This window comes from Chroicocephalus ridibundus, chromosome 6, assembly GCF_963924245.1.
Source record: "Chroicocephalus ridibundus chromosome 6, bChrRid1.1, whole genome shotgun sequence".
NCBI lineage: Eukaryota > Metazoa > Chordata > Aves > Charadriiformes > Laridae > Chroicocephalus > Chroicocephalus ridibundus.
The window spans coordinates 15,938,286-15,966,273 of NC_086289.1; the positions used below are offsets into that span (position 1 = coordinate 15,938,286).

The window sequence follows — 27,988 nt, forward strand, 5'->3', positions numbered from 1 at the left end:
GCAGCCGCGGGCTCCTTGCCTCGCATGTTTGGCCGGGGAGGGGGTTGCATTGGATGAAGCACCCACAGTTTAAATCTCGGTGTCCCCAGGGCTGTGGGCTGGACCCAGCTGCCCCCAGACCCCCCCCAAGTGGGGATGACAAAATGACCTCTCTGGGGTCAGCTATCTGCTCTGGTCTGGGGGAACTGGGGACCAGCATCTTCCCCCAGTGCTGGCGCGCTCCGCCCCAGCTTCTGGAAGGGGATTGGGGCAGCCCCCATGGAGGCTGGTGCTGTGTCCCCCCATCCGGAGGGGTCACCCGTCCCTCCTTTGCCCCCCCAGGACACCCCATGCTGCTCAGCTGCTGCTGCTGCCTTGTTCCCACAGCAGGACAGTGCCGCCCCGCCTGCTCCCCAGGGGATGTGCCCATCACCTTGGTGTCTGAGCCGCATGTTTGCTCTGGCGCGGGGACAGGGCCGTTTCCCAGCAGCCCTGTGCCCTGTCCTTGCTGGGATTTCTGCTTTTCACAGCGTGGCAGGGAGCCGGCCGGGGCCTGGCTGCGAACCAGCAGCCGGACGCGAGCCAGCATCATCCCAGGAGCACAGTGAGCCCTGTCCCTGTACCCCCCCACACCAGGGCACCGGGGGCACCAGGGGACCCCCCCCCTCTGCCTTGCCCACATTGGCCAGGTCCGATGCTCAGAAATAAGTGCTCAGGACAGCCTCAAACCGAAAAGTCATTTTATTGGTACCATACATGACTCATAAATGGCACAAACTATGGAGGGGAGGAAGAAAAAAAAAAAAAAAAAAAAGAAATAAAAAGGCATTACAGTGTGCCTGGGGCGGCGGGGGGGGCAGCGAGGGACTCCACACCCTCCATGGGAGCCCAGCAGCACGGCGGGGAGAATCGTACCTTAATTGCAAAGCAGAGCCCCCCCTTCCCCGCCACACCGGGCTCCCACCCTGGGAGTGTCCCCCCACCTGCAAAGGGGCCGTGGGGAAACCCCCGTGCCTGTGGCTGGGGGTCCGTGGGGCTGAGTCCTCTGCCTCCAGGCTGCCCGTGGAGAGGCCCCGGAGCCGACACAGGCGTCTGTCAGGGATTTTGGGCTTGAGATCAGGCCAGGGCTGAGCCAAGGGGCTCCTGTCTCCCTGCCCGACCTCAGGGATGGCAGAAGGAGGGGGGGGACACAGCATGTCACACCCCGCCCCCGGCTCAGCCACCCCCTGCAGTCTCAGCCGCGGGCGGGCGAGATGCGGGGTGCAGGCGAGACCCCTGCTGCAGCCAGAGCCCCCCGCATGGGGGGCAGCCCCCTGGGGACACCTGCCAGCCCCCAGCCCCACAGGGCAGCGGGGCACGTGCTGTGGGATCCCCGGCGGGGAGCTGGGGGGGGGGTCTGGCAGAGAGAGTGGGGTTCACCACCCTTCTCCCCCAAACCGCAGGGCTGCTCCGCCTGCCCCGGGCTCCCTTACACACGCAGACAGACACACAAACCTCTCGCACACGCACTCTTGCACATACACCCGCCCCCCCCGTCACCAGGGCAGTCCCCCCCACCCCGGCCACCCCCCGCAGCAGCGCTCGCTGGAACCCCAACCTCTGGGCCGTGCCGGGGGGTGCCCACAGGCAGCCCTGACCCCCGGCTCTCCCCAAAACCCCCCTGGGAGGCTGCTGGGGTGAGCTGGTGAGCACAAACACCCTCCCCCGGCACCTCCCATCTTCTCCTTGGAAGAAGTCTTGGAAGGGATTTTTTTTTTTCTTTTTTTTTTTTTTTTTTAAACCAAAAAAACCCCCAAAATTATTATTTTTCTCATTGTTTCCCCTAACATCAATGGAGGCACCTGCTCTAGTGATAACACATTGAAAGAACAGTATCGTACACACTGTCTACAGCGCGGAAATGTACAAGCACGAGGTACACGAACCCGAGGGGGGTGGGGGGGGAGCGGGGACAACAGCACACAAGATTTACATTGAGGAGGGAGGCGGGGGGCTGCCCCCCCGGCTCCTGGAGGGATTAGAAAGGAAGTCTGCAAAGTCTCTCCTTGGTTTGAAGCTCTCCGAACTGGATATAAAACGAGACTCCCAAGAGAAGAAGCCTGTACAAAAGTCAGGACAGGGTGAGAGGGCTCGGGGTGGGGAGGGGGGAACCGGCGAGGGGGGCTGGGGGGGGGGGAGCTTTTCCCATTTTTTTTTTTCTTTTTTTTTTTTAAACTTACAATTTTAATAATATTATTTTTTTTTCCTTAAAAAAAGACAAAAGTAGGAGGTACTGGGAGCCAAGGGTTGCCAAGGGGCCCCAGGTGGATTCACGCGGGGTCGGGGGGGAAACACTGGGGCTGCGGGCAGGGAGTGAGGGCACCGGCTGCTCTGGCAGAGCCGTGGCTCCTCTGTGCCCCCCCCCCTCCCAAGTCCCCCCCCCACGCAATTCCTATACACAGAGTGCCCCCATGGCCCTGCTGCGCTCTCACCCCTGGGGAGCGAAGGGAAGGGGAAGGTGCAGGAGAAGGGGGAAATGCGACGTAGCCCCGTCCTCGACACCCCCCCAGCACAGCAGGATCCCACCCCGGCCGGAGGAGGCTCCATGGCAGAGCCGGCGGCACGCGGAAGGCTTTCCATCACCGGGCTCCCCAACCCAGCCCCAGGTTGAGCTGGGGACGTGCAACCCTGCTGCAGGTGGCTGCCCAGCAAACCCCAGCGTAGGACTCGGGGAGGAGGAGGAAGAGGAGGGTCTCTGGGCTGTGCCAGACCCCAACAGGCGGCATCCACAAGCCGCCGGCTTCCCGGTCAAACCAGCCACTGCCGACACCTCCCTCCTAATTCCCCCCGCTCAGCAAGCAGGGGCTGGGCACATCGGGGCGGGGATGACAAGCTCTCCGGGGAAGAAGCAGGGAGGAAGAGGGAGACGGGGGAATAACGAAGCTACGGCCCCGGAAACCCACCCCTGCCCTGGGGTCCGGCGGGGAGGCAGGCGTGGGGGGAGTGGGGAGGCGGCGGGGGGAGAGGGCTGGGGGCTGCCCGCCCGTGCACCCCATCGGCCGTGCGGCGCCGATCCACCCCCGGTACCTCGCCGCTTCCCAGTCACTCTCTGTTGCAAATGTACAGGTAGATCGGTTGGGACTGAGTCCACGGGGCGGCGGGGGGGCTGTTACTGTGACGCCTGCGACGTGGGGTTCTCTGACTTGCTCTCCTGGCTGGAGGGCGGTTTGCTGTTCCAGGGGCTGTTGGCCCCCAGCGCCGGCGAGTTGTTGAAGCTGTCCTCGTCGTCGATGCCGTTGGCGGCGTCAAACTGCGTGTTCTCCAGCCGGGTGATGAGCCGCTCGTCCTCGTCCCCAAACTCCCCCCCCATCAGCGTGGGCTCGCCTACCACCATCACATCCTGAAAGGGGAGACGGTCCCGAAACATAATCGAGGTGGGGGGAGCCCGGGCCGCCAGACCCCCGCCCCCAGCACCGCAGTCCCTTTTCCCAGCCACAGGGCCACCTCCTCATCTCCATCGCAGGACCCGAGGCTCGGTCACCGCGTGGGGCAGCACATCCGCACCCCCTTGCAGGGGAGCAAAGCAGCTCTGAGAAGGCAGCTGGGACACCCTCTCCTTCTCCCCATCGCCTGGAGAGAGTGGGGGACGCTTGGACAGTCCCCGGGGGTCTCTCCCTAGCCACTCCCGGGGTCTGGGGCAGGGAGCCCTCCCCTCCACCCCGGGGGAGGAAGAGAGAATGGAAACGGGATGCTTACAGGTACCTGACTGGACAGGGCAAAGGTGCTGGCCGGGCTCTTCTTCTTGCTGTTGCTGTTGTTGGTGTTTCCCCCGCCGGAGCTCATGGTGCTGCCTCCTGACATCTTCCTTTTCCGGCGCTTGCTGGGCTGCTGCCGCGCTGGCTCCGCTGGCAGAGGAGGGAGACATGGTCAGTCCCGACAAGGAGCCGGTGCCCCCCAGCCCCTTCTCTGCAAACCCCTCCTTCTCTGCAAGGACCACATCCCTCCCCGCGGGGCAGCATCACCACCCTCCTCCCCTCCGCAGCTTCACCCCCTTCCCCAGCGCAGGGGACAGGAGAGGGTGCAGGGAAGATTTCCATCCCTGCTTTGCTTTCCACAAGCGGCTGGCAGCCCCCGAGCAGGGAGCGCTGGCTGCCTGCAGCCCCGCTCTGCCCCAGAGGGAAGGCAGGCCAGCAGAAAAGCAAGCCGCTGCCTGACTCGCCACCCCCAGCCTCACAAGATGAGGCCAGGGACAGGCTCTGGGGCTGGGAGAAGGCTGTGACAAGGGCAGGGCCTGAGCGGGCAGCACCGGAGGCCCGTGGGCAGCACAGCAGGCAGCGTGAGACTCACCAGGAGGAGCGACCATCCGCTGCCACTTCTGGAAGAGGCAAGTCTTGAGGCAGTCCCGGGGACTGAGGCTGTAGGTCTTGTGCCGTGACATGAGCTCCTGCATTGGTTCTAGGATTACACAGAGCTGCAGGGAGCACACAGACACGGGGTTAGATTGTGATGCTCCAAGCCTCAGCAAAAGCCCCTCTGTCGGGCAGCCGTCTGCGCTGCACTGACCCAAACCATGCTGGGAGCCTGTGGGCTCCGGCAGACCCACCGCCCCACGGCTCTCTGCAGCCCAGCTGCAAGATCCTTCTTGCAGAGCCTGCCCCACTGCCTCCCCGCACCCCAGGGCAGCCAGGTGTCGGGCAGCTGAGAGCACAAGACATGGCCACCCTAGGCAGAGCTGTGTCCCCCCCACTTCCCACGTGCTTACTCGGAGGTAGTTGAGTGTGGAGTTTGAGAGCCCACAGCGGGTGATGTTCTTGGATAACTGGTCCAGCATCTGGGGGTCCTGTGCCTAGGAGTGAGACAGACAGATGGCTCAGCTGCACCCAGGCTGGGGACGGCCTCCCGTTGAGGTCCCCCCAACCTGCACAGCAGGGAGAGGAGCTCAGCAGCCCTGTGTCACTCGTGCCCCAGGGGGGCTCCCAGAGCGGTACTCACATGCATGGCAAGGATGCTGCGGGGGATGAGCTCTCGATGCTGGCGGATGCTGAAATGCCATGTCTTTATCCTCATCATGTCGTCGAACATGAACTCCAGGTAGAGCCGCCCCTCCACACACACCTGAGCAGGGCACAGGGTCAGGCACAGGTTGCCCCCACTTCCCCCAGCCCAGATCCCCTGGGAATCCACTGCTGCACACGGGGACACCCTCCCGGTGGCTTGTCCCCACCTGCGATGAGGCTCAGCACAAGCCAAACCCATAAGCCCACAATGTCCAGGGGACCTCTGTAAGAAGGGGATGCTGCAGGGGCTGCAGGGATGCTACGCTGGGCGGAACTGTCTGGGGCACATGGGATTACAGCATGGCACTCAACAAGCCCTGGAAATCAGTGTCCCTCGCCCTGTGGGACCGCAGCCACTGCGAGGCCACGTCGGACCAAGGCAGGAGGGGCAGGAGTAGCCGTGGGTGCCGCCGGTACCTGGGTGAACATGGGTTTGCCGTGCTGGGTGACCATGGTGCACTGGTCACAGTCCAGAGAGACAAAGTTGTTGTGGAAGGACTCCTTGGGGTGCTTGAGCACGTAGTAGAGCTCTGTGGCCCCCCCTTCAAAGATGCTGCGGAAGTAACGGGGAATCAGAGTCCGGCCGATCGCTGGAGCGGGAGAAGGAGAAAGATCATGTCAGTAAACCTGGCTCCCACAGACGTGCCCTGGGGCTGCGTGGGGAGAGGGTTCCCCAGCTCCCACCGGATGGAGGGCAGCTGAGCTCCAACACCCTGCCCACATCCCACCGCACAGAGCAACCGCCACATCTCTTGCCGGAGAAGCAATGCCCTGGGGAAGGAGGGCTCAAGCTACTACTCACTATATCTCTTTGGTCCATCCTCCAAGCAGAAAGTGATTGTTAACATGGCGTCATCCTCGAAGAACTCCGTGGTGAAGGCGTCCCACCACAGATTGTCACATTCCTGGGGATGGCAGAGAGATGCCAGGTTATGGGGAGGGACGACAGACAGACAGACAGACAGACGCTGGCTGCCAGGCACAGCAGCCAACGAGTTCAGCCTGCGGAGGGCTGTGCTCCCAGCTGAGCGCTCAGAGATGGGAATGATGAGCTCTGTCCCACGGCCAAGTGAGGGACAAGGTGCTCAGGGACCGGCACAGCAGGACAGGAACCTGCTGCCAAGGGGATTCCTCCTAGAGCCAAGACAGCTCATGAGGGCAGGCAGCGCACAGCGCAGAGGACCCCGCCCCCAGAACACACACCTGGGAGTGTGTCCCCCCCCGACTGCCCCCCTCTCCCCCATCTCCCCACCTCTGTCCAGTTCTGCAGCCGCTTGTTGAGCTCAAATATCCTGTAGTCGGTCTGGTTCCCATACGGCGTGTGCCTCCTGCGGGAAAGCAGAGCAAGCAGTCGGGGGGGAGGCCGCCACGGGGAGGGGAGGGGTCCCGAGTCCACGGTGGAGGACACACAGCCCCTCCAGGGCTGGGCAGAGCCCAAGCAACGCCCCCCCAAACCCCTGCGGCCAGCAGCGTGTCAGCCCTGCTGAGGCATCCTCGCCACGGGCACGAGCTCCCCTCCCAGCGGGGTCCCCACCAGACCCCCCCGCTTACCCAATTCCAGGCTCCAGGTACGTCGGTGGGTACATGGGAGTAGGTCTGGGGTGGGCAAAGAAACACAGGCAGGTCAGTGCTGGTGGGGGTCTCCATCCCTGCCCGCCGCAGCTCCCCCTTCTCTGCCCACAGCAGCAGGCGGTGGGGCTCGCTGGAGGCAAGACCCCACGCACGGTGGGGGCTGCATCTTGGCTGCCGACGGCCCCGTGGGGTGACCTGCACCCCTGAAACTGGGCTCTGCTCCCACACCGGTGGCTGCTCCGCTACCCCTGGGACCTGGCCCGCGGCTCTCCAGAGACGTGCCTGGCTCCTCTACAGCTGGGCCTGGTGCCAGGCAGGACGGAGGTTGGAGAAGGGGCTGTTTCAGCAGGAGCTGGGAGTGCTCCCTGTCTGGGGTTATCCCAGGGGCTTGGCCCCACAGAGCTCAGGGACCTGGGGGCTCTCTTCATCGCAAATATCCCCCTTTTTTCCCAGTCCCACTCGTGCCTGCTCCGATCCCCTCTCTCCCCGTGTGCTAACTCGAGTCCATGCGCCACAGTCTCTGCATGCTACTGGAGAGCTACTGGGGTGCAGACTGCAGAGCATCCCCAACCTTGCAGTCCCCTCCCCGGGCCCCAGCTCACCCCACATCTCGATCCAGCATGGTGCCCGGGTGGAAGGGGGGGAAGGCGTTGCCGTTCGGGGGCTCCTTTGGCGAGTACAGCTTGAACGACTTAGAGGAACAGCCTGGAGAGAGAGAGGGGACACGGGTCAGCTGGGGACACCCCATGAGGAGAGACACCCTGCTGTGAGGAGGAGGAGGAGGAAGGATGCAGGACCAGCCAAGCCCCCATCAGCACAGGCCCATCCCTCCTCTGTAACCCCCCCACGATGCCAGCCCAGCCCCTTCACCCCACGCACAGCTCCAGGCCTTCCGCATGCAGGATGGGACCTAGAGGGTCAGGGCTGAGCTCTCAAGACCAGTAGCCAGCGGGGCCCAGCCCCATCTCAGCGATTTCCCACTGGTGCCCAGAGTTTGTCAGTTCTCAGCTGGCTGGGCTCTGGGGATGGTGCCCGAAGGGGACAGTCCAGCTGGTGAGCAGGGGTGGGGGAGAGGCGGCTGGGCCCTATCCTCCCCCCAGCCCTCCCTCCCTCCCACGCCGCTCCTAATCCCACCAACCCGACCCGGGAATCACACGGGATCTTTTTGCTGACCTTTGTATCGTCATGGCGACGGGTGAATAATCACCCGGAGGGATGGATGGCGGGTCCCCAGGCAGCCACCATCTGCCGCTCGGGCAGGCCAGTGGCCAGCCGGCTCCAGGCGGAGGGAGAGATCCCACACACCAGCCCCCGGCCCCGATCAAACCACCCCAAAGCCCCAGTGCCCCCTGTAGCACCAGGGCAAGGGATGAGGAGCCCATGGGGTGTGAAGGGGTGTGCAACGGGGTGTATGATGTGTGCAAGCCAGCACCCATCCCTGAAAGCAACCAGGGGATCCCACCGATGGGAGACAGGGATGCCCTCTGGATCCAGCCACACCGGCACAGCCGGCCCCATCCGGGCTCCAGAGAGGCAGCCGGGGGCTCCCACACTCACTAGCCCCCTCCCACCACCGGGGCAGGTTCCTGGGAGCGGCAGCTGCCATCACCCCTCCCCGCGCCCCGGGGGAGCCCCGGCAGGCCCCGCGGCTGGCAGGACCCGGCATGCTGTGCCCGGGTGCTGCTGAGGCACGCGGCTCTGCCCCGGCGGGCGGCCGGGCAGACGGGCTGACCTGGATGGGGTGCAGCGGCGGGCAGGCTGCCAGGCAGCTCCGGCTCCACCGGCTCAGCCGGCCCCACTGTGCGCGGGCACGTCTCCCACCGCCCCGCTGCCGGCGGGAGCCACGAAGCCGGCTGTGCCGGGATGCCGGCTGCAGCCGGGGCCAAAGCGGGATCCCCATCGGCCACCCTGCCCCAGGCCGGGTGCTTCCCGACGCCCACGAGCCGCCAGGATTGCCACCCGGTGCTGTGGAAAGCAAGCCCAGCAGTGGAGGGAATCGTCTGGGAGGTGCCAGGCACCACCAGGGCGCGGGGAAGGGTGCAGGGACAGGACTGGAGCTGTCACCCAGCTGCGATGCATGCAGGAGGGGAGCAAAAAGCATCAGGGTTAAGGAAAGTGGAGCCACCAGCACTGGGACACAAGATGTCCAGCTCACTGCGACCTGTTAGCCCGCACAGGAGCCCAAATGACCAGGACACTGCTGTCACCCCGACGAGTCGCTTGGGACCCCGAGCCCCCAGTTGCGGGGGTCGCACACGTGGCTGAGTAAGCGAGGGCTGGTTCAAAATAGAGGGAGTCACCTCCCAGGCGTTAAATCCGACTTGCAACACGGTGAAACCTGCATTTCACCCCTCGACTCTCGTCTTCTTGGAGCCCTCGGTGCCTTTTTACCGTGTGTCCCCATGGCAGCCAAACCCAAACCCAGCCTCTCCCCAGCATCCACCAGTCCCGCAGGGTCAGAGCCACCCCAGACGCTCCGCCAGGGGCTTCCTGCTCCCGCTCCTCGCTCCCGCTCGCCTGCAGCGAGGATAAGTGGGGCACGGCACAATTTCTCATACAGCTGCTAACGACACCAGCCCATTGCTCTTACCTAACGTTTTCATAGATAAAATTTTTTTTTGCTAGGGAGGTTGGCGCTGGTGTGAGGGAATTTTTGCTTTCTGCTTTAATCCCTGTCAACTTGTGCCTAATGGAAATTATAATTCAACTGAAATTGCACTGGAAACACAGCATTTCCATTTCCTCCTCGCTGCTGGTAAGTGACACGATGTTGAAGTGTGCTTGATGCATAGGGAACTTCCCAAAAGCACGTGTCTTCTCTTGAAAATGAACCGATTCATTAGGCAGGGAAAGCAGCGGCTGGAGACAGGGAGCTGAACTGCTTGTTTCTGGTCACCGTGTCCTCGGGGGGAATAAAAAAATCAGAGCCAGCAGATCTCGTCTTCCGACGCTTTGTTTTTATTCACTGCTGAGAGACAGGAGCAAAAAGCCCCCGAGGTTTCTTGCTGTCCTCGGTCCCCATCTCGCTTATTGGGGTGCAGGAAGGTCTCCTGGGGTGGTGACACCAGGGGGACACATCACTCTCCATCTGCTCTGCTTCTCCTGATCTTCCCTAACCCCCTGTCCTGGACAGCAGACGAGCCAGCCCACTGCTCTGACCCCAAGCATCCATTTCCATCCTGGGCCTTCCCGAGCAGGTTAATACGGAAACAACTTGCTTTTGGGGCTTCACCGAGTGACCTATCTCAGGATCTATAGGAGCGGAGAGGAGCCTGTTACGTGACCTCAGCAACACAGGCATCCTGACCAGGTATTATTTTTAATGCAGCGTAAAACATGTTACTGGATTCAGTGGTTTTAAATACTGCTAACAATAGCCTCAGGATTTGATACAGGCTGTCTGAATTCTACATGCACCGGAGATGCTCCCACTATACGCATTACACGAAATAACGCAACTACTTTAGAGCAGCAGCAGCAGCACCAACACCAGCTTTTACCCACACAAGGGTCACGCCGCCCAGTCCGGGAGATCCCTCCATCACCGCCTCTCCCCTCCATGCTCCCCCAGCTCCCTGCAAGCCCCATCCCACCAGGCACAGTGACCCAGACCCGCAGGATGCGGCCCTTCCCAAGCCAAGCCCAGCCGATGTCTCCCCGTGCCCCTGCTCTGCTTCCTGCCTTGAGCATGCAGGATCCAGGCAGGATCCATGACGGCACGGCACGCAGAGGTGCTGCTGGGCGGCTGATGGCCCTGCTGAACCAAAGCCTACAGGAGAGGCTTCCCGTGGCCATCTCTGGGTGCTCGCCCAGCACCACAAAAACACGTGCACGGTCGGCAAGGGGAAAAAAATGAGGCTGACGCTGCAGCTGGTGAGCTACCAGCCCGGGCAGGTCCGGGCAAACAGTGCGGTGCCCACAGGTGGGTGGGTGGCCCCGTGGCTCCTCCTCGGGGGGGAGGTGCAGAAGGGAACCCCATGGAGGGATGCCCCAGCTCAGCACCCTCTGCCAAGGCCAGGTCCCCGGCCAGGGGCAGGACGGAGCTGGCTGGCACCGCACGGAGCTGCTGCAAGAGCTCGGACAAGGAAGCAGCTCCAGGCAGGCGGGTGCCCGGGGAAGGGAAGGCCGGTGCTCTGCCAGTGACTCACGTACAACACGGCGCTGCCCAAGCCTCCGCCTGCCTTCTCCTCCGCTTTCCCTGCCTGCGAGCTGCCAGCCCTGAGGGGAATGTTGTCCTGGTGCACTGCCCAGCGGGTTCACTGGAGCAGGAACGGTTAAAACCCAAACCAAGCCCCCAGAGCTGGGGAATGACAGGTTTCCCAAGAGCCAAGAGCGCTGTGGGCACCTCACGGAGCCAGCACAGCCAGGAGATTGCAGGGCACGGTGAGCTGAGACCAGCGCCGGCCGGGGAGCTGCCTGCCCGGGCAGGGGACAGGCAGAGCCTTCCCCGAGGTCTGGCAGGGAGTAAAGCCCCCATCTTCCCATGAGAGAGCAAAGAGCTGCCGAGGACAAAGGCGGAGCGGCACCCGCATCTCGCTCCTACACCTGCAGCCACCGGCAGGAATCGGTGCTCCCCATCCTAGAGAGGAGCCGTCCCCGGCCGAGCAGCCAGCAGGCTTTCTGTGCAAGCAGCAAAGCTCAGCGACAAGGCAGGGACTCCAGAGGCTAAAACACACAAAAAAATGATAAAAATAAATGAAGAAGCAGGGCTTGAAAGAGGCCGCAGGGTTACAGCTCAGCCAGGGAGCATCCTGCTCCTCCCAGCAGCCCGCCGGCTGCGGCGGCTAAGAAGAGGGGCTAGCCTTCGTGTAAAGGCTGTCGCTGCTTCCCGGCATGCACCGTGCCTGCTGCTTCCTGGCTGCCTAACGAGGCTTTAAAGTGTAAATAGAGGCATTGTTTCGCAGGGCTGCCTCGCTGGGGTGTGGGAGCCCTGACAGCAGCAGGAAATCCATCTTCCCAGCCCAGCCCCGCCGCCGGTAGGGCTGCCGGGAGGGTGCTACCCAAGAGGGTGCTATCCGGAGCTGGGTGCAGGGCAGCGTTTGGAATAATTCACGTGGCTTTGCCCAGTGACGGTGCCTGGTGTCAGGGAAGCTGGCAGGGCTGGGGGACAAACACAGAGAAGTGTCCAGAGAGACCGGGACAGGCAGAAGCACACAGAGCAGTTCCCACAAACCTGCCTTCACCTCTTCTTTCTCCTCTTCTTCAGAGCACAGGGGATGGAGCGAGGCCAGTTGCAAACCCCGATGTTGTTATTAAACTGACAGGAACGCAGGCAGCACACACCAAGGTATGGTCCGAGACATGCTCAGTGACGCCCTCAACTTGCAGCATCCCCAATTGCTTTGAAAATGCAGAACCGACCCAGCCAAAGCTGCTGGGAGGCCGGGCTGTCCGGGGAAGAGGAGACACTGCTCCTGAAGGAGACCGTGGGACGATTCCACAGACCCAGCGGCATCCAGAGAGTGAACCCGGCCAGCATGTCGCCTGGCCCTGACCCGCACGGAGGCGAAACCCGCAGCACCCCCACCCTGCTGAGCACAGGGATTACCCTCTCGCTTTTCTTAAGCCACACATCCGAGCTGGCTACGGAGTTTATCTTGACCACGAGCTGCCTCCCTGCCCGCACCACACGGCCGTGCACGGTGTCCCCTGCGCGCAAGGCAGCGGGGAGGGACGCGTGCCCCAGCTCCAGGTCGACATCCTGCAGCATTCCTGCGAAAGGCCCCCGCTGCAGCACACAGCGCGCCCTGGACCAGCGGGTGCTCCTCTCCATCGACTGGCTTGCCAGGGGGATGGCCAGAGAAGTAATAATTAGCTGCAGTTAATTATTACAAAGTGACAAACCTGATGCAGGCTGCGAGGCGGCGCTACCCGAAAAGCGCCGGGCGAGGAGAGCCCGGGCTGGGATATGGATTTGAGGGTCAAGGCTCAGAGTGGTCCCGCAGCCTCAGCTCTGCTGGAGCCCGGGGTGTCCCGGGAAGGCACCCTGCAGAGCTGGGCACCCAGCGGGAGCACCAGGGGACCTCACTGCTCTGTGGTAACCCTAGGGATGGCAGGAGTCTCCCCCTTCCCATCTCGTCCCTCAGATGATTCAGACACGTGGACGGGGATTTCTCCGGGAGGGAAAACGGGAGAAGAGCACGCCCTGCCAATTGCAAAACAGCCTGAAAATTGAATCACGTCCAAGGCTGCAAGCCCCAGATGCAATCCCACAGATAACCCAGTTTCAGCTCCACTACTATCAACTTACCACGAGGCAGTCATTTCCTACGACTCTCGGGGAAATATCCCACTGTCCCTAATTACTCCTTTGGGCTCGCCATCTCAAAGACGATCCGTAATCAAACGCTGATGGTTTCAACCCCAGGAATGCACCTTTCGCATTTTTGGCCACTTTTCCTCTCACCCAGACCCTTTCACACCAAGGTCCTGCCACCCTGGGGGCTCCTGCAGCGACTGAGCTCCCGTCCCTCCCACAGCACGCACTGGGGCAGCAGCGGCAAACCAACACACACCACAGTGTGGGAACCACAGGGCTGGAAAAACCAAACCCCTTCTCAGCATCCCATGGAAAAAAAGCCTCCCGACAAACTAGGATTTTCATCTTCAAAGGTTTTTTGAGGCTCTGCAGCAGCAAGGAAGAACTCACAGCCATAACCAACCACGGCGGTGGCCCTGCAGAGGCTGCAGCCAGCATCGCTGCTCCCGCTTCCCGGCTCCTTGCCCGCCGCGCACGTGGTGGAGCAAAACCCTATGGCTCTGCACGGCGTTGGGGGGCTGCTGTTCAGGGCAGCCCTCCGAAGGGACATGATCTGCCCAGGAGGGATGGAGCCGAGAGCCACAGGGCAGGGAAGCGTCGAGGAGAGGCTGAGGTCTGTCCCTCCAGCCACACAGGGGGATCCCCGGGGCTGATCCCCTGGACCCACAGGACCCCCAAGTGCCACCACCTCAGCGCATGGGAGGCTGTCAGCCCCCCACGTGGCGCATGGAGAGTCTCGATCCCGGGATGCAACGCTCCACCTCGCTTCCACGCCGCTGCCAACGGCTCCTGCCGAGTGCTGCACGCTGGGACGCGTAGTCTCCGGAGACGGCGGCCCCGCTGCCGACAGCCGCCTCGCTCCATGTTGCATCCTAGGTGGAGCCCCGCAGCCCTGGCAGCCAGCCAGCCGCCCGCTCCGGGGGCGGGGGGGGGGAAAAAGCTGGATAACTCCCACTGCGAGGATGCGTCGGTGGGAGCTGGTGCCTTCCAGCTGGCCACACCGGGGTGACGCATACCCGGGGGGCAAACCTCAACGCTGGGGTGCAGCACTTGCCCCAGGGTCCCGACCACTCACGGATGCCTGTGGAGTGGAGGGACAGTGCGAGCATGGTGGGAACCTGCTCGCTGCAGCTTGCCAAGTACCGCCATCGCATCTTCGAGCTGTCAGGACAAGTCTCTGCCCCCCGTGCTCAGGCTGAACTTTCTCTCTAGAACTTGGTTTAAGAGGCGACGCGGGAGTGGCTGAGCGAAGGACAGGGCAGCCGCTGGCAGCGCTGGGGACAGAGCAAATGCTGGCAGTTGCTGGACTCGCACCACGCTGCTGCACTGGCAGCACGTGCTGTCACTGGCGTCCAGGGCTTTGGACTGAGAGCCCAGGGAGCGAAGGGACAGGGTACGGCCGAGTACAGCTGCCTGGTCCTCCAGAGGCACCAGCGATCCAGCCCGAACTCCCAGCCCCAGGTGTAGAAACCATCTCCACCATCGCGACACGGCCCCAGGGAAACCCTCTCGGCCGGGCATCCCTGGTCGCAACACCAGTCCTCCCCAAACCAGCAACCGGTGGGGTAGCAAACCTCATCGCGGCAAGCGTTGCAACCCACGAACACACACGTATGTACTGCAAACAGCAGCAGGAGCACCCTGTCCCCGGGTGCCTCGGAGAACGGGAGGTTTCCAAGAGAGAGGGCCAGGAGAAGTCCTGCCACCGCACAGGACCTGGTGTTTGTACTTTTCATGCAGACCTTGAGCTCACGCCGGTGCAGAGCTGCAAGCACGCAGAAGACTGGCATGCTGGGAGGACAAGCGCTGCTGCCACCCCGCCAGCCACAGGAGAGGGAAGGAGCCCTGGGGCTGGGCTGGTCCACCTCACCCTCCGCTCCCGCACCCCGAGGGGCTGGGGAGGCTCAGGGATGCCAGCTCTCACCGCTCTCTGAAAAAAAAGTGGAAGAGACTCCAGGTCCCCAGCCCAGCGCACCTTTGCTCCAGGTGAACTTCTGTGGCTTTTCACTGGCCTCTCCCTATTTTACACGGATTGTGAACTGCTGCAGGTGAGGGGAAAAGACCCCACCAAACGCACAACAGCAAAAACCCTGTATCACCAAACCCTCCGGCGCCAGCCTGTCTCCCCTCCGATCACAACTTTTCTTTCCCTTTTTGAAACAACACAACCTGCGCATCGTTCTGCTCAGCACTTCCCCCCCCAGACTTTAAGGCATGCTCGGATCGCAGACCTGGGGTTTCTACAAAATCAAGAGAGCAGAGACCGCGTTTGGTTCTCCTTCAGTGAAAACCACAATTCTCCCACAATGAGAACATTCCAAAACCTGAGGTTTTAAAGAAGGAATAAGCATATTGAAATTTACCCGTACTTAAAACAGAAGCAGTAAGAGCCGATACCTGACCGGGGCTGGAGGAGTCGCTGCAAAACTACTAAGATGAGATGCTATCAAAAGCATGGGGAGAGAAACTGGGAAGAACCTGGGAAGGGGTGTTTGCTCCCACAACCTGCCTGACCCGTTGGAGACCCTCAAGCTGGCTCCAACCCTCCTGGTGAGAAGGAAGCAGCTGGGGGTTTCCAGTGTGGGGTGGTTGCACAGCTCCATGCCCCAGAAGGCGATTCCCGGCAGGACCCCGCAGCCTCCAAAGCCCTTTGCCTTGCATGGCACCCAGGGACCGGCCACCACCTCTCGTTTGGGCTCCGGCTGCGGCACCAGCCTTGGCAGAAGCCAACGGGCTCCTGCCGCGGCGCCTGGTCCCTGCCAGACAGGGCTGCACCCAGGGGACCGGGAGCTGCCCAAGCCGAGGAAGCCCCAGGGTGGTTATCTTATCTCCCATCCCGGGCGGGCGGGCTGGCAGAGACCGCTGGAGGTGAGAGGCCAGCCAGCCGCCCAGGATCAGGGCAGCCAGCCACAGCATGCTTTCCGGGGGGGGTGTGTGTGTGCTTCAGAGGAACACCCCCCTGCATAGGACACCCCTCTGCAGCCCCAATTCCTGTGCTGGAGCTGCAGCACCCAGTTTCCCCCAGCTCCAAGGATGCTGCGTCCATCCCCAGCCCGATCCCCCGCTCCAGCTGCCCCGGGCCCAGCCGGTGCTTTGTCTGCTGGGGAGGGTGAGCCCCCTGCACCCATGGCTCCCCGAGCCTGGACCCCCCCAGTGGGGCACCTCCTGCAAGAAGGTGCGTGGGCCCCCCTGCCTTTGCACCCCTTGGACCTTATATTCCCTTCGAGGCGCCCGTGGGAGGTTGGCGGGACCCTCTGAGCCACGGGCAAGGATGAAGTTGCAGCGGGTAGGGAGGGGAGGCGGGCGTGCAGCACCGGGAGCCGGGCACCGGCCCCACGACCCCCGTGACAGCGAGCACGGGGGGACCGGGAGGGCGCGGGGCAGCTGTCAGGGGGCTCGGGCAGGGGAAGGAGCCGGGGGGAAGAACAAAGGGAGCTGCGGGCTGGGACGGAGCAGGGCACGGCAGGGCATGGGGGCTGCCGGCAGCACCCCGCGGGGCTGGGGGTGCCTCTCCGAAAGCCGAGACTTGGGGGACGGAGAGGGGAGCTGGGGGGGACAGGCCGGGGGAGGGGACAGACGGACAGGGGAGCTGGGGATGGATGAGCCGGGGAGGCAACAAGCCGGAGGGCTAGCGATGCACAGGGCGGCTGGGGGAGAGGAGAGGGACGGGGGAGCCGGGAAGGGATGGAGAGGGGAGCAGGACGGGGCTGGAGCGGGGTAGGGGGGGGCGGGGAGAAGGGGCGGTGTGGCGGGGGAAGCGGCGGGGGCTGCAGCGGGGATCCCGTGCTGTCCAGGGGGCCGGGCGGGGAGCGGCGGCGCGCCGCGGCCGCGCACAACTTCGCAGGCGCGGGGGGCGGCGCGGGCGGGACCCCGGCCCTCCCCTCCGCCGCCCGAGCGGGGACGCCACCGGGGGCTGCGGCGAAGTGGGGGGGGGGGGGGGGGACCCGGGACCGGGAAACTTCCCCGGGGGGGGGGGGGGGAGGGGGAGGTGTGCGGAGGGGGGCGGGGTGACTCACGGCGGCGGCGGCGGCGGGCGGGGGTCCGGCGGCGGCGCGGGCGGCGGGCGGGCGGGCGGGCGGCGGGCCGCCGCGGGGGCGGGGCGGGGCGGGCGGGGCGCGGGGCGGGGCGGGGGCGCTTCCTTTGTCTGCGCCGCGGCCGGGACCACAATGGCTGCGGCGGCGGCGGGGATCGCTTCCCCCCCCCCCCCCGCGACTCACGACACCCCCAAGCCAACACCGCCCCGGCACCTCGCTGCCGGCAGGGGGGGGTGCCCACGGAGCGGGGGTGACGGACAAAAAGGGGGGTCCCCGGAGAGCTGCCCCCCCCCCGCCCTCCGTACCCGCGCTCCCCGGGATGGGGGATGCAGGCGCCGGGTCCCGCCGAGGAACTCGGCACCAGGCGGGGAGAGGTTTCCTCCCCCTGCGAAAGTTTCAATGAAAATACACTTTTTTTTTTTTTTTTTTTTTCCCCCCCACCCCTACTTTGGTTTGGGTGTTTTCTTTGAAGTTTTTTCAGGATTTTTTTTCTTTCTGAAACTTATTTCCTTGCCCCAGTTTCTGGCGAGGCAAAAGAATAGAACCGTTTGGTTAGGGAGGGGGTATTAAAAATAAAAAGTGCTGCTTTGCAATTGCCAGCAGACCTGAAAGCTGGCCTTTCCTTGACAAAACTCCATCCTCTTTCATCAATCACGAGTTTCTAAAAAATTTCCATTTTTGTAAAAAAATTTCCATTACAAAAAAAAAAATCCCATTTTTTTTTCCAATCTCCCCTTGCCCCCACACCTGTCCCCTGTGAGCTCCTGCCCCGGCAAACCAGACCAGCACAGACCTGTGCTCCCAACGCAGCTGGAGACTCCGTGGGCAGCAGGGACATGAGCTGGGACACCAGAGCCCAGCCTGGGCCATCCGTCCCCCCCCCAGACCCAAGAGCCCCCGTCTCCGTGTTGCAGAGCCGTGCTGGCACACGAGGCTGTGCCAGGGTACACACACACACACGCGTCGGTGCCTCTCGCCCTGCGCACGCGGGCTGGCGTGCACACTGCCGGGCCAGCATGCGCTTGCACGTCTCCCCAGACACCTCCCCGCACACCCCCGGCCCGGTACGCGCCCACGCCTGGGGCACACACACATTCCCACGCCCCGGCACAGACGGGCCCCCGCCTCATCCCCTCCCCGAAACAGCAGCCGTGGGGTAATGCAGGCACAACCGGTCGGGCCCCGCTGAGCACACTCGTCCCCCTGACGGTGCACACATGGCAGGAACAAAACCTCAGCCACGAGGTTTCGGGGGTGTCCTCCCTACCGTGCCCGTGCACCCCCAAAGCTCTGCACCCAAGGACTGGGGGCAGTCCCCTGCTCCCCAACCCAGCCTGCTGCTAACTGGGACCAGTGCTGAAGAGGGACAGGCAGCAGCATCCACTACTCCTGTCCCCCGCATCCTTTGGCACAGCAAAACTCCATCCCCACACTGGTCCCCATCCCACCATCTTGCCTAATTTCCCCTTCACCTCGCAAGATAACCTGCAGCAAGCACTACTTTGTGGGGCACGTGGATAAACAGAGCAAAACTCTTTGTGAAACCCAGATAAACAGAGAGAAAAACTCACTGTAAACCCAAACACCTCAGTGAAACCCCACTCTGCGAAAGGCACATGCAGCTTGGAGGTACCCACGCTGTCGGTGCCGTGGGAACTGGGCACGGGGGATGCTGTGAGTGCCCCGACACGCTGCCCCGTCGCCGTCTGTCCCCCCGCCACCCCCATCTGCGTGCCACCAGGTGAGATGGGGCTGCAGCAGGCTGCCACCCGCTGTCGTTAGGCCAATAAACCACGCCGGTGACAGCTACGGGCTGGCACAGCCCTCCTGGTCAAGACAGGCCATTAAATACAGCTCTTCCGCGCCCCCTTCCCTCTCCAGGGCTCAAGGATGCACGAGGCACAGACAGCCACCAGCGCTCAACACCACGCCGTTACTGCAAAATACTGCAAAACACCACAAAAAGGGGCGTTTTGCCCCTGTACCAGCGACTCCCAGCACCGGTGCCGTGGCCAGGGGGATCAGAGAGGAACCCCCACCGCTCCCCAGGCTCCACGGCCCGGCGCATGCACGGCAAGCATGCCCTGAGCAATTTATCCTGGGGCTCAGCAGCCCTCCGGGACTGCTCACGTGTCCCTGCTCGGCTCTGACGACAGCACTGGACTGGTCCACGTGGCTGCAGCAGCCCCAGCTGTTTATGGTTATAGCCGAGTTAATAATTAAATAGATGCTGGATGGAGAGCAGAAGGGCTGGGATGCAGCTGGGAAGCGTGTGTGGCAGCGATGGTGGGAGGGGGGGGAGCCCCTTCCTCACGATGTGCTCACGCCCACAGTGTGGGGGGAGCGGAGGGCAATTCCAGCTCCCTGTGTTTTCAGGATGGGGCACCACATCCTCCAGATCCCAGCCCCCACTCTCCCCCTAGCAAGGCCCCCAACGCCCACCCGGGCTCCCCAAAGCCCAGCCCGCCGCAGGTCTTGGCCAGGGAATGGGCAGCAGCCCGGCAGCAGGAGCGAGCACAGGGATGCATCCCAGGTAGGCGGATGGGAAGATCCTGGTGGGGACCACAGCAGCCGGGGGATGCCCGGGTCTCTCTGGCCCCGTGGCCGTGCGCGCAGGATCCCAGGCGAGCAGGCAGCAGAGGTAAGGGACACCCGGGGGCGCAGCCCGGGCTGCCCACGCTGACACCCAGCTGGGGCCCCAGCAGGCATAGAGCAGGGACGCGGACACAAGCTTACATAAAAAATAATAATAAAAATCTGCTAGCTCTGCAAACGGCACAGCCTGTACAGGGGGATGGACTAGCCTGGTGCTGCCAAATCTCCTGGAGTTGTCCAAATCGCGGCGAGACCAGGGTGCCATTGCACGCACGCAGCCTGCAGCAGGGCACGGCTTGCACGCCAGAGCCCCGCTTTCAACAGGACAAGCCATCCCTCCCAAATCCCACCGCTTTTCAAACAGGAATATGCTTTGCTTCCCTGTCTCTCAGGGGGAGGGGGCTTCTCTCCCTGCTAAAGCAATGCACGCCCAGATCAAGGGGGTGTCTGGGTCAGGAGGGGCCCCCTTTTTTGGCTGGAGAAGGCACAGTTCCATGTCTCCCCAGAAGAGAGGCTTGGGGGAGGCTGGAAACTCCACAGTGAGTCATGCCGGGCAGGCGGCAGATCCTGGGGGCTCCTGGGATTAACCCTTCAAAATCAGACCTGCTTCTAGACTCCCAGAGGCAAGATGAAAGCCCAGGGGCTGGGGGAAAAGCTGGCTGCCAGGGCAGGGTGGCAAGTCACAGGGTCACATCTCGAGCATCCCGCAGTGGACGGAGAAGACGACTGGAGTACATGAGCACTGGGCAAGTAGCAACCAAGTGCACGCATCTGTGCCCATCCCCTCCAAAACAAGAGGAGGTGGAGAAAGATCACAGTGGGGTGCAGGACCCCAAAGTGCACAGGGTCCCTACAGTGTGTCCACCCTCACATTATCCCTTGCTCTGGCACGGCGGGCCGGCTGCAGCACTGCCCAGCTGGCCGCAGGATACGAGAGGAAGGCGCGCTCCACAGACAGGCTCTGGCAGGTCTTGTTGGCAAGGGGCTTCCCCGCAGCACCAGCACCAGAGAAATGCCCCGCAGTGTTCCCATGCTGTCCTTGAGACATCGCAACACGCGTCCTGCAAGAGCTCGGCCACCCGCAGAAGCGAGCCCCGGCCCCTCTGGCAGCAGCCCCGGGGCCAGCCTGCCAGAGCCGCCGGGGTTTATGGCTCTGGAGGCTCCAGGTGGATTCTCTCATGTTACAAGAATGGTTCGTTTTACAGCCCCTTTCCTGGCCTGGGGCTGGTCCCAGCAGCCCAGCCGGGCCTGGGATCCCACGGCGGGGAGGGGTGACACACAGCGTGGCTGCAAAGCCCCCAACATCCTGCGTCTGCCCGTTGTCCCTCGAGAAGACCTTCACCCACGCAAGGAGCAGGCACAGCTGCTTAAAAGGGAAAACAAGCACAGCCCCGCTTCTGACGGCCCTTGACACCCAGCCCCGGAGCTCGAGCTGGGAGAGCACCCCGCTCCCTGGCCTGCTGCTCCCCCTCCATCCCCTCCCCTCTGCCTCCCAACCCCTGGCATCCCCACAGGGTTCTGTACGGCTGGGAGCTGCCACCCACCAAACCCCCACCCTCCAGGGAGAAGGACGGGGCTGGCACCCCCCCTGTCACCCACATGTCACTGTGCTCCCTGAGTGTTGGAAACCCTCCAGAAGGCAGCAGGGAATATCTCCCAGGGCCATGGCCACACATGGGTGACTTGAAGCAGGTAAGTCTCCGCCAGCAGAGCCCACCCCCGCCTTGCCACCCCCCACACGGTGCTGACGAGCGCTCCGGAGTGGCTCTCCGAATATAGCAGCATCAAATAGCTCCATCAATAATGCATCGCTTCTGCTTCCTCTCGCTGCCGTGTTTTCGTTGCTAACATGCGTGTCCTTCCTGTTAGCGGCCGTCTCCTCCCCGCCAGCCAGGCCAAGCCGGGACACGGACACCGTGGGATGGGGACGGCAGCTCCCACGGCTCCAGGTCCAGCTCCCACCGGGAGTGGACATCCAGCCCCGTCCACCCCGGGGTTCGGGGGGGACCTCGCTGCCAGTCTGAGTCTCCTGCCACGCACACGCTGGCAGCAGGCAGGGCGCCTCGGCAAGCTGCGGCTGCCCAGAGGATTTGGCAGGGGCTGCCGAGCTGGGAGGAGCGTGACGGCGTCTCCCCATCCTCAGCAGGGAAATGCCCCTCCGCAAGGATATTTGGCAACCCCGTGCCCAGACGGCACCCCGAATCCTAACCCCAGGCACCACTGCCCCACGCTGGGCTCCTCCAGCAGCTCTGCTTTGCCACAACAGGGAGGGAGCTCCGGCTGCCTTGCTCCTGCCTGCCCCTGCCCGCAGCTGCCCCGGGCTCACCCCGGGCTGGTTGGAGCAGGCAGGTCGGGGTGCCCAGGCCTGCCCCGTGCCTGGCAGAGCTGCGCGCCTGCGACGCGGCGTGTTGCCATCCGCTCCCGCCGGCGGGGAGGCAGTAGCCAGGGTGGCAAGAGCTCGTACCCACCGCCCCAGCAAGGGAGGGAGGGTGGGCCGCTGCCCGCAGCGGGGAGCCCCTGCCCTCCAGGGGAGCCCCCAGGGCTGCGCACATCCCTGGCCCTGGAGGAGGACGCATGTAGCAGAGCAGGGGTTGGTTGGGGGGGCTGCTGCAGAGTTGCAGAGTTGGGGGGGCACAGGAGCTGCCCCCACCGTGGGGGGAAACACCCCACGGGAGGCTGACACCCCGCCAGTCCCTCGTCCAGCGCCGTCCCCAGCACACGGCCGGCATCCCAGCCTGGCTCAGGCAGCAGCTCCACCTGGGCTGTGCTGCAGAAACCTGGCTGCGCTCCCAGCACCAGCCCCCTTGGCGCGTAGGAGGGGGGGCTGGGGTTGCCGCCGCTCCTGCAGAATGCAGGGGGCCCCCCCACCCCCTCAGCTTCTGCCTGCCACCCCCGCACCGCAGGGCCGTCCTGGAGGGGGAGGGGGGCAGGCACTGTCACGCTGGTGCAGGGGGACCTCTGGGACCTGCCTGAGGGTCCTGCAAAGCCAGGGGCAGAGCAAGACCCTGCAAAGCGGGGGTGGGAGCTGCACCCCATGCCCCCCCCCCGAGAAAGCAGCTGCAGAGGGGTGCAGGCACGGCGTTATCGGCTGCCCCATGGTCAGGGTGGGGTCAGGGCCGGGCAAGGGCTGGCGCCTGCGGCAGGGGAGATTACACCCCGCTCTAACGTTCACCCCAATCAGCAACCTGCCTGGGAGAGAAGGGGGTGAACAGTGATGAAGGGATGGTCTGACAGATCGGGGCGGGGGGAGAAGGGGAGGGTCCCACCTCTCCCAGCACCCCTGCCCAAGGGGGATGCCCCGCAGCGGTGCACAGCCTTCATCCCCGCACCTCCGTGAGCACGCTGCCACGAACAACCCCAAAACCCATCACCCGTGAGCATCACTCCCACTGTGGCCACCCCATCCCTGCCCAGCAGAGCCCCCGGGGACAGGGGCTGGGGGTCCCGGGCAGATGGCTGCCATCATCCCCGCTCCAGGTGGGGCCCAGCAGCCCCCTGGCAGCCCCACCGGCTCCCCAGCACCCTCCCCCCCCATCACCGGCAGGAAACCACAGCCTCAGCCTGCAGGCAGGCCGATAACGGTCACCCAGCCCCATCCTGCCTGCACCCACCGCCACCCCGGGGAGGGGGCACCCTGCCCCGCCACCCCGACACCCAGCTGCTCCCTGGGCACGAGGTGAAGAAGGGGGTGCACCCACACCACACACAACAGCACAGCCCCACAGGACCCGCATCACCCCACGGGGAGCTGGGGGCTCTCGTGGGCTGTGCCAGGGGTGCAGGACGCACTGGCAGCTGTTGTGCATGGGCATGCACGCTCCCAGCACGCCACGCAGCCCCACGCCTCGTGTGTACAAGCAACACGGATGTGGCTGGGGAATCCCACAGCAGAGGGGGGAGGAGAGGGTGGCATGAATCAAGTGAGCTAAACATGCAGGGGACAGGCAGGGGATGACTGGGATGCTGATGCTCCTTGCCCTGCCCCGGGGCATGTAGCCACCCTGCTAGTGCATTGCTGGCTATAAGCACTCCTGGGTCACCGGGACACCTCCCTGCCCTGGGGGTCCCATCCTGCTGCCTGGCATCCACCCACTCCCCAAGGGAGCAGCTTTCACAGCAGCTTTGTGTTGACCAGACAACACCATTTCTGGAGAGAACTCCGAGCCCGGCACAGACACCCAGCACTGAGCCCACTGGTACGGCACCAGCCCATCCACGGTTCCCCGGACGAAGCCAAGCTGGGAACAGGAGTGCTGCCATGTGTCCAGCCTCACACCAGTGCCCAAAACCCTGAAAAATTGCCTCGCCAAGCACCGGGTAGCCATGACCCCATCCTGCCTTCGCCAGAAGGTGCCAGGCGACATGGCACATGTGGCATCTACCAGGCAGGCTCTTCACTGCACAGAGGGAGATGGGATGAACGGCATCTTCCATCCAAGTATCACTGGCAACAAGAAGAGAGCCTGGGCCAGAGCACGTGGATGTGCAGGATGAGGCCTTGGGGGTCCCACTGCTCCCTCCCCCAGCATGTCCAGGTGCACCCCAAGGTGCCAGGCAGCCCTGCGGGGCTTGTTCGGCTCCATAGCTGGAGCTGCCCAAGAACTCCCCCACAGCGTTCAGCCCGTTCCCTGTATGCCACCGTCCCTCTGTCCCTCTCCCGGCACATCTGTCGCAGGAGGCATGTGGCACAGCTCTGCCTTGTGATGGCGGGGGATGCACGGCGCCAGCTCGGCAGAAAGGAGGGAAATGGCAAGGGGCTGTCCCCCAGCCGGGCATGTCCATCCGGGGACCCAAAGCGCATGGGTCGGGAAGTCCTACCTCCTGACACAGGGATGCACAGGGAGGGTCCATGCAAGGCGTCCCAGGGAAGGCGCTGACCTCAGGAATGCTTCGGAGCCAGCCCCATGGGGAGGGAGCACAGCTCCACTCCCCTCCTCCCCCTCTCTGCACCAACACCACCACTACGGGGCGGGGGGGAAATAATGATAGTAATAAAAATAATTAAAAAAGAATATGTGGAGCCCGCAGGGGTCAGGACCCCACTGGGGTCTGGATGCCCAGACCTGCCCGGTGTGAGGGGCTAAGCCGAGCGGGCAGGCTGCCAGCCCTGCTCCGAGCGGGCCCGGGGACGGCAGCACCGGCACCAGAACCGGGTGGCTGCCACCCCGGCCTCTGCCACCTCCACTCTGAGCCCGGCATGCTCTCCCCGCTCATGTCTCCATTTCTGGGCTGGGTGACAAACCCCCCTCCACCCCCCCAGCCCTCCACTGACCCCCAGCAGCTCCCCACCACCCTCAGGCGCAAGGTTTCCAGCTAAGCAGCACCCTCCTGCCCCAAAGCTCTTGCAGGGGGGGGCGAGGAACACGGAAAACATCCCTGGGGAGGTGCAAGAGGAGCTGCAGGGGGCAGGATGCACCCCCAGGGATGGCAGGGAGTGCGTCACCCCCCCCCCCGGGAGGGCATGATTTCCAAGAGGGGGGCGGCTGAGACCCCCCCGGCAGCAGCTCCCAGGCAGGAAACTCCTCCAAGTTAATGCAGCCCCAAAGAGCAGCCTGGGCAGAGCGGCTCATTAAATGTTTCTGGCTGGCGGGAGGCCAGCGGCAGAGCTTGTTTTTTCTATATTCCGATAAACAGTCCGGGGAGGGAAAGGGGGAGGGGGGCGCAGGCTGGATGTGCCACCCAGCCCCGGCGGGGGAGCAGGGGGGGAGAGGTGGGGACACACACACGCGTGTGCGCACGAACCCGCGTGTCCTCCCCGCCACGGGGGAGCGGGCAGCGGGGACACACACACACACACACACCACACAAAGCCATCTGCAGGGATGCTCCCAGCCGCGGGGTGACCCCACGGCCCCCCATCACCACACCGAGGGAGGACACACCCCCCCCCCCCTCTTTTGTGGCCACCAACATGGCGATGACATTCCCGGTGGCACGGGGCCAGCTCCCGGGGGACGCAACGGGGCCCCACTGTTAGCCTTCACCCCCACCGGGGCGGGACCCCCACCAAGGCCATGGTGGTGGTGGGGTGTCAGGGAGGGGGTTCAGCCCCCGGGAGCGGGGTGCCTGCCGGGGCGGGTGCTGTGGCTGCTGGGCCTGGCTCGCAGGGAGGTTCACGTGACTTTCTGCTTGAGGAAGCAGCGCTCTGGCAGCTTCCAGTGGGAGATGGAGGAGGAGGAGGAGGAGGAGGAGGATGGGGGAAGGGGCCGCCTGGCTTCATGGAAACACGGCGGAGAGGCGCAGGCAGTGCAGGGGCGGGGGGCTGCCATGCAGGGGCACCCCCCTTCCCTACCCCAGGGATCCAGATGCAAACCCCTGGGCTGAGGCAGCCCCAGGGGATGCGCGGGAACCGTGTGCTGTCACAGCGTTGAGGTCCGGGGTCCTGGCACGGTGGGAGGCTCTCTGGGGACCACTGGGACACTGGAAATGCTGTCATGGGAGCTGGGCTGAGGAGCATCCCCGCTGTGCCCCCGCAGCGACCCCAAGCACCAGCTGCCCAGGGAAAACAGCAGAACCCCATTCCCTGGACCCCCAGGCAGCGCTCCCCACTTCTGCCACCGGGACCTGGCACCGGAGAAGGCTCCGGCAGCCCTCCGGGGACCCCTGCCCTGCCTTGCTCCCAGCACGACAATGTCCTGCACACAGCAGCGGGTGATGCAGCCAGGCCAGCTGCCCCAAACCTGCCCCAGACCTGAGGCATCTGGGTGAGCATCCCTGCCGGGCACTGAGACCTCACCAACTCGTCACACCCCCCAGGGTACCCCAGCAGTCCTGCCAGCCCATGAGGGCCAGGATGGGGAAGGAGCCCTTGAGCAGGCACCCCACTATGGCCACAGTGGGGGGCACCCAGCACCCACACCCACCAGCAGCATGGCCAAGCCCCTCCAGGGACCCTATGCCCCACACCCACGTGGGGAACAGGGGCAACCCACAGCACTATTGCCCCAGCCACGGGGGCTGTTTCGGGGTCACCCCTCGCAGTGCAACCTGCACACCTGCCCAGTGGCCCTGTGGGACCCTGCCTGTGGGGTCCCAGCCCCAGGGCTGGCACTGGCACCCATGACATGGGGCCCCAGCACACGTGCTGTTGGGTCACAGCCCTGTGAGCAGACCTCAACTTCTATGCCATGAGGACCCAGCACCCACGCCGTGGGGTCCCAGCCGCGCAGCCAGACCCCAGCACCCACGCCGTGGGGTCCCAGCCGCGCAGCCAGACCCCAGCACCCACGCCGTGGGGTCCCAGCCGCGCAGCCAGACCCCAGCACCCACGCCGTGGGGTCCCAGCCGCGCAGCCAGACCCCAGCACCCACGCCGTGGGGTCCCAGACGCGCAGCCAGACCCCAGCACCCACGCCGTGGGGTCCCAGCCGCGCAGCCAGACCCCAGCACCCACGCCGTGGGGTCCCAGCCGCGCAGCCAGACCCCAGCACCCACGCCGTGGGGTCCCAGCCGCGCAGCCAGACCCCAGCACCCACGCCGTGGGGTCCCAGCCGCGCAGCCAGACCCCAGCACCCACGCCGTGGGGTCCCAGACGCGCAGCCAGACCCCAGCACCCACGCCGTGGGGTCCCAGCACCCGTTGCCTGGGGCCTCCAGCCCTACAGCCAGACTGGAGCAGCCATACCATGGGGACCCCATGCCCATGGCTGGACCCAATGGCCACACCATAGTGCTGGGACCACAGTCCCCGCACCTTGCTGACTACTGCTCCATAGCTGAAGCCCAGCACCAGTGCCATGGGGACCCCAGCCCCACAGCCAAACCACAGCACCCACACTGAGGAGTCCCTCACCCCATAGCTGGGTCCCAGCAGCCATGGCCTGGGGACCCAGACCCATAGCCAGACTCCAGCAGCCATGCCATGGAGACCCCAGCCCCATAGCTGGCTCCCAGCAGCCATGCCCTGGGGACTCGTGTATCATTGCTAGACCCAGCACCAATGCCACGGGGTCCCAGCCCCATACGCAGCCCCCAGCACCAACGTCGTGGGGTCCCAGCCCCATAAGCAGCCAGACCCCAACATCCATACCGGGGGTCCCAACCCCATAGCCAGCCCCCAGCACCGATGCCATGGAGTCCTAGCCCCACAGCCAGCCCTGAGCACCAGCGCCGCAGGGTCCCAGACCCACAGTCAGCCCTCAGCAACAACACTGTGGGGTCCCAGCCCCATAGCCAGATGCCAGCACCAACGCTGTGGGGTCTCAGCCTCATAGTCAGCCCCCAGCACCAACGCCATGGGGTCCCTGCCCCACAACCAGCACCACTTGCACCCCCGCCCCACAACGGGCCCCCAGCCCCACAAACGCCGCGGGGACCCTAGCCCGCCCCCCCCCCCGCCGCCGCAGCACTCACCAGGGCATGCACAGCCCACTGACATCTTCACATGCCTGGCCCGGCCGGGGGTCGCTGCGCGCTGCCCGGGCCGCGGGGGTCTCGCATGGGCGGCGCGCCGCGGGCTGCGAGCGCGACGGGCGGCGGGCAGCCCCGCGCGGCCGCGGGCACGGCCACGGCCAGG

General features: G+C 64.4%; 1 protein-coding gene across 3 annotated transcripts; it reads right to left on the minus strand.

The window, feature by feature from the left end:
• Positions 1-704: 704 nt before the first annotated feature.
• Positions 705-27,986, minus strand: LDB1 (LIM domain binding 1). 3 transcript variants are annotated; one of them, XM_063338020.1, is made up of 11 exons: positions 27,826-27,986; positions 7,190-7,292; positions 6,567-6,611; positions 6,268-6,343; positions 5,818-5,920; positions 5,433-5,605; positions 4,951-5,073; positions 4,721-4,804; positions 4,306-4,429; positions 3,721-3,863; positions 705-3,358 (listed from the first exon to the last, which is right to left on the minus strand). In XM_063338020.1, the coding sequence occupies exons 1-11, from the start codon at positions 27,848-27,850 to the stop codon at positions 3,128-3,130; spliced, it is 1,230 nt and encodes a 409-aa protein (XP_063194090.1). In that variant the 5' UTR covers positions 27,851-27,986; the 3' UTR covers positions 705-3,127. The 3 variants fall into 3 exon arrangements, 2 of the variants coding, with proteins under 2 accessions (XP_063194090.1, XP_063194089.1); XM_063338019.1 differs by having other exon boundaries at positions 3,715-3,863; positions 27,826-27,985; XR_010071528.1 differs by lacking the exons at positions 705-3,358; positions 3,721-3,863; positions 4,306-4,429; ... (5 more) ...; positions 6,567-6,611; positions 27,826-27,986 and adding an exon at positions 7,761-16,297 and having other exon boundaries at positions 7,219-7,292.
• Positions 27,987-27,988: the final 2 nt, after the last annotated feature.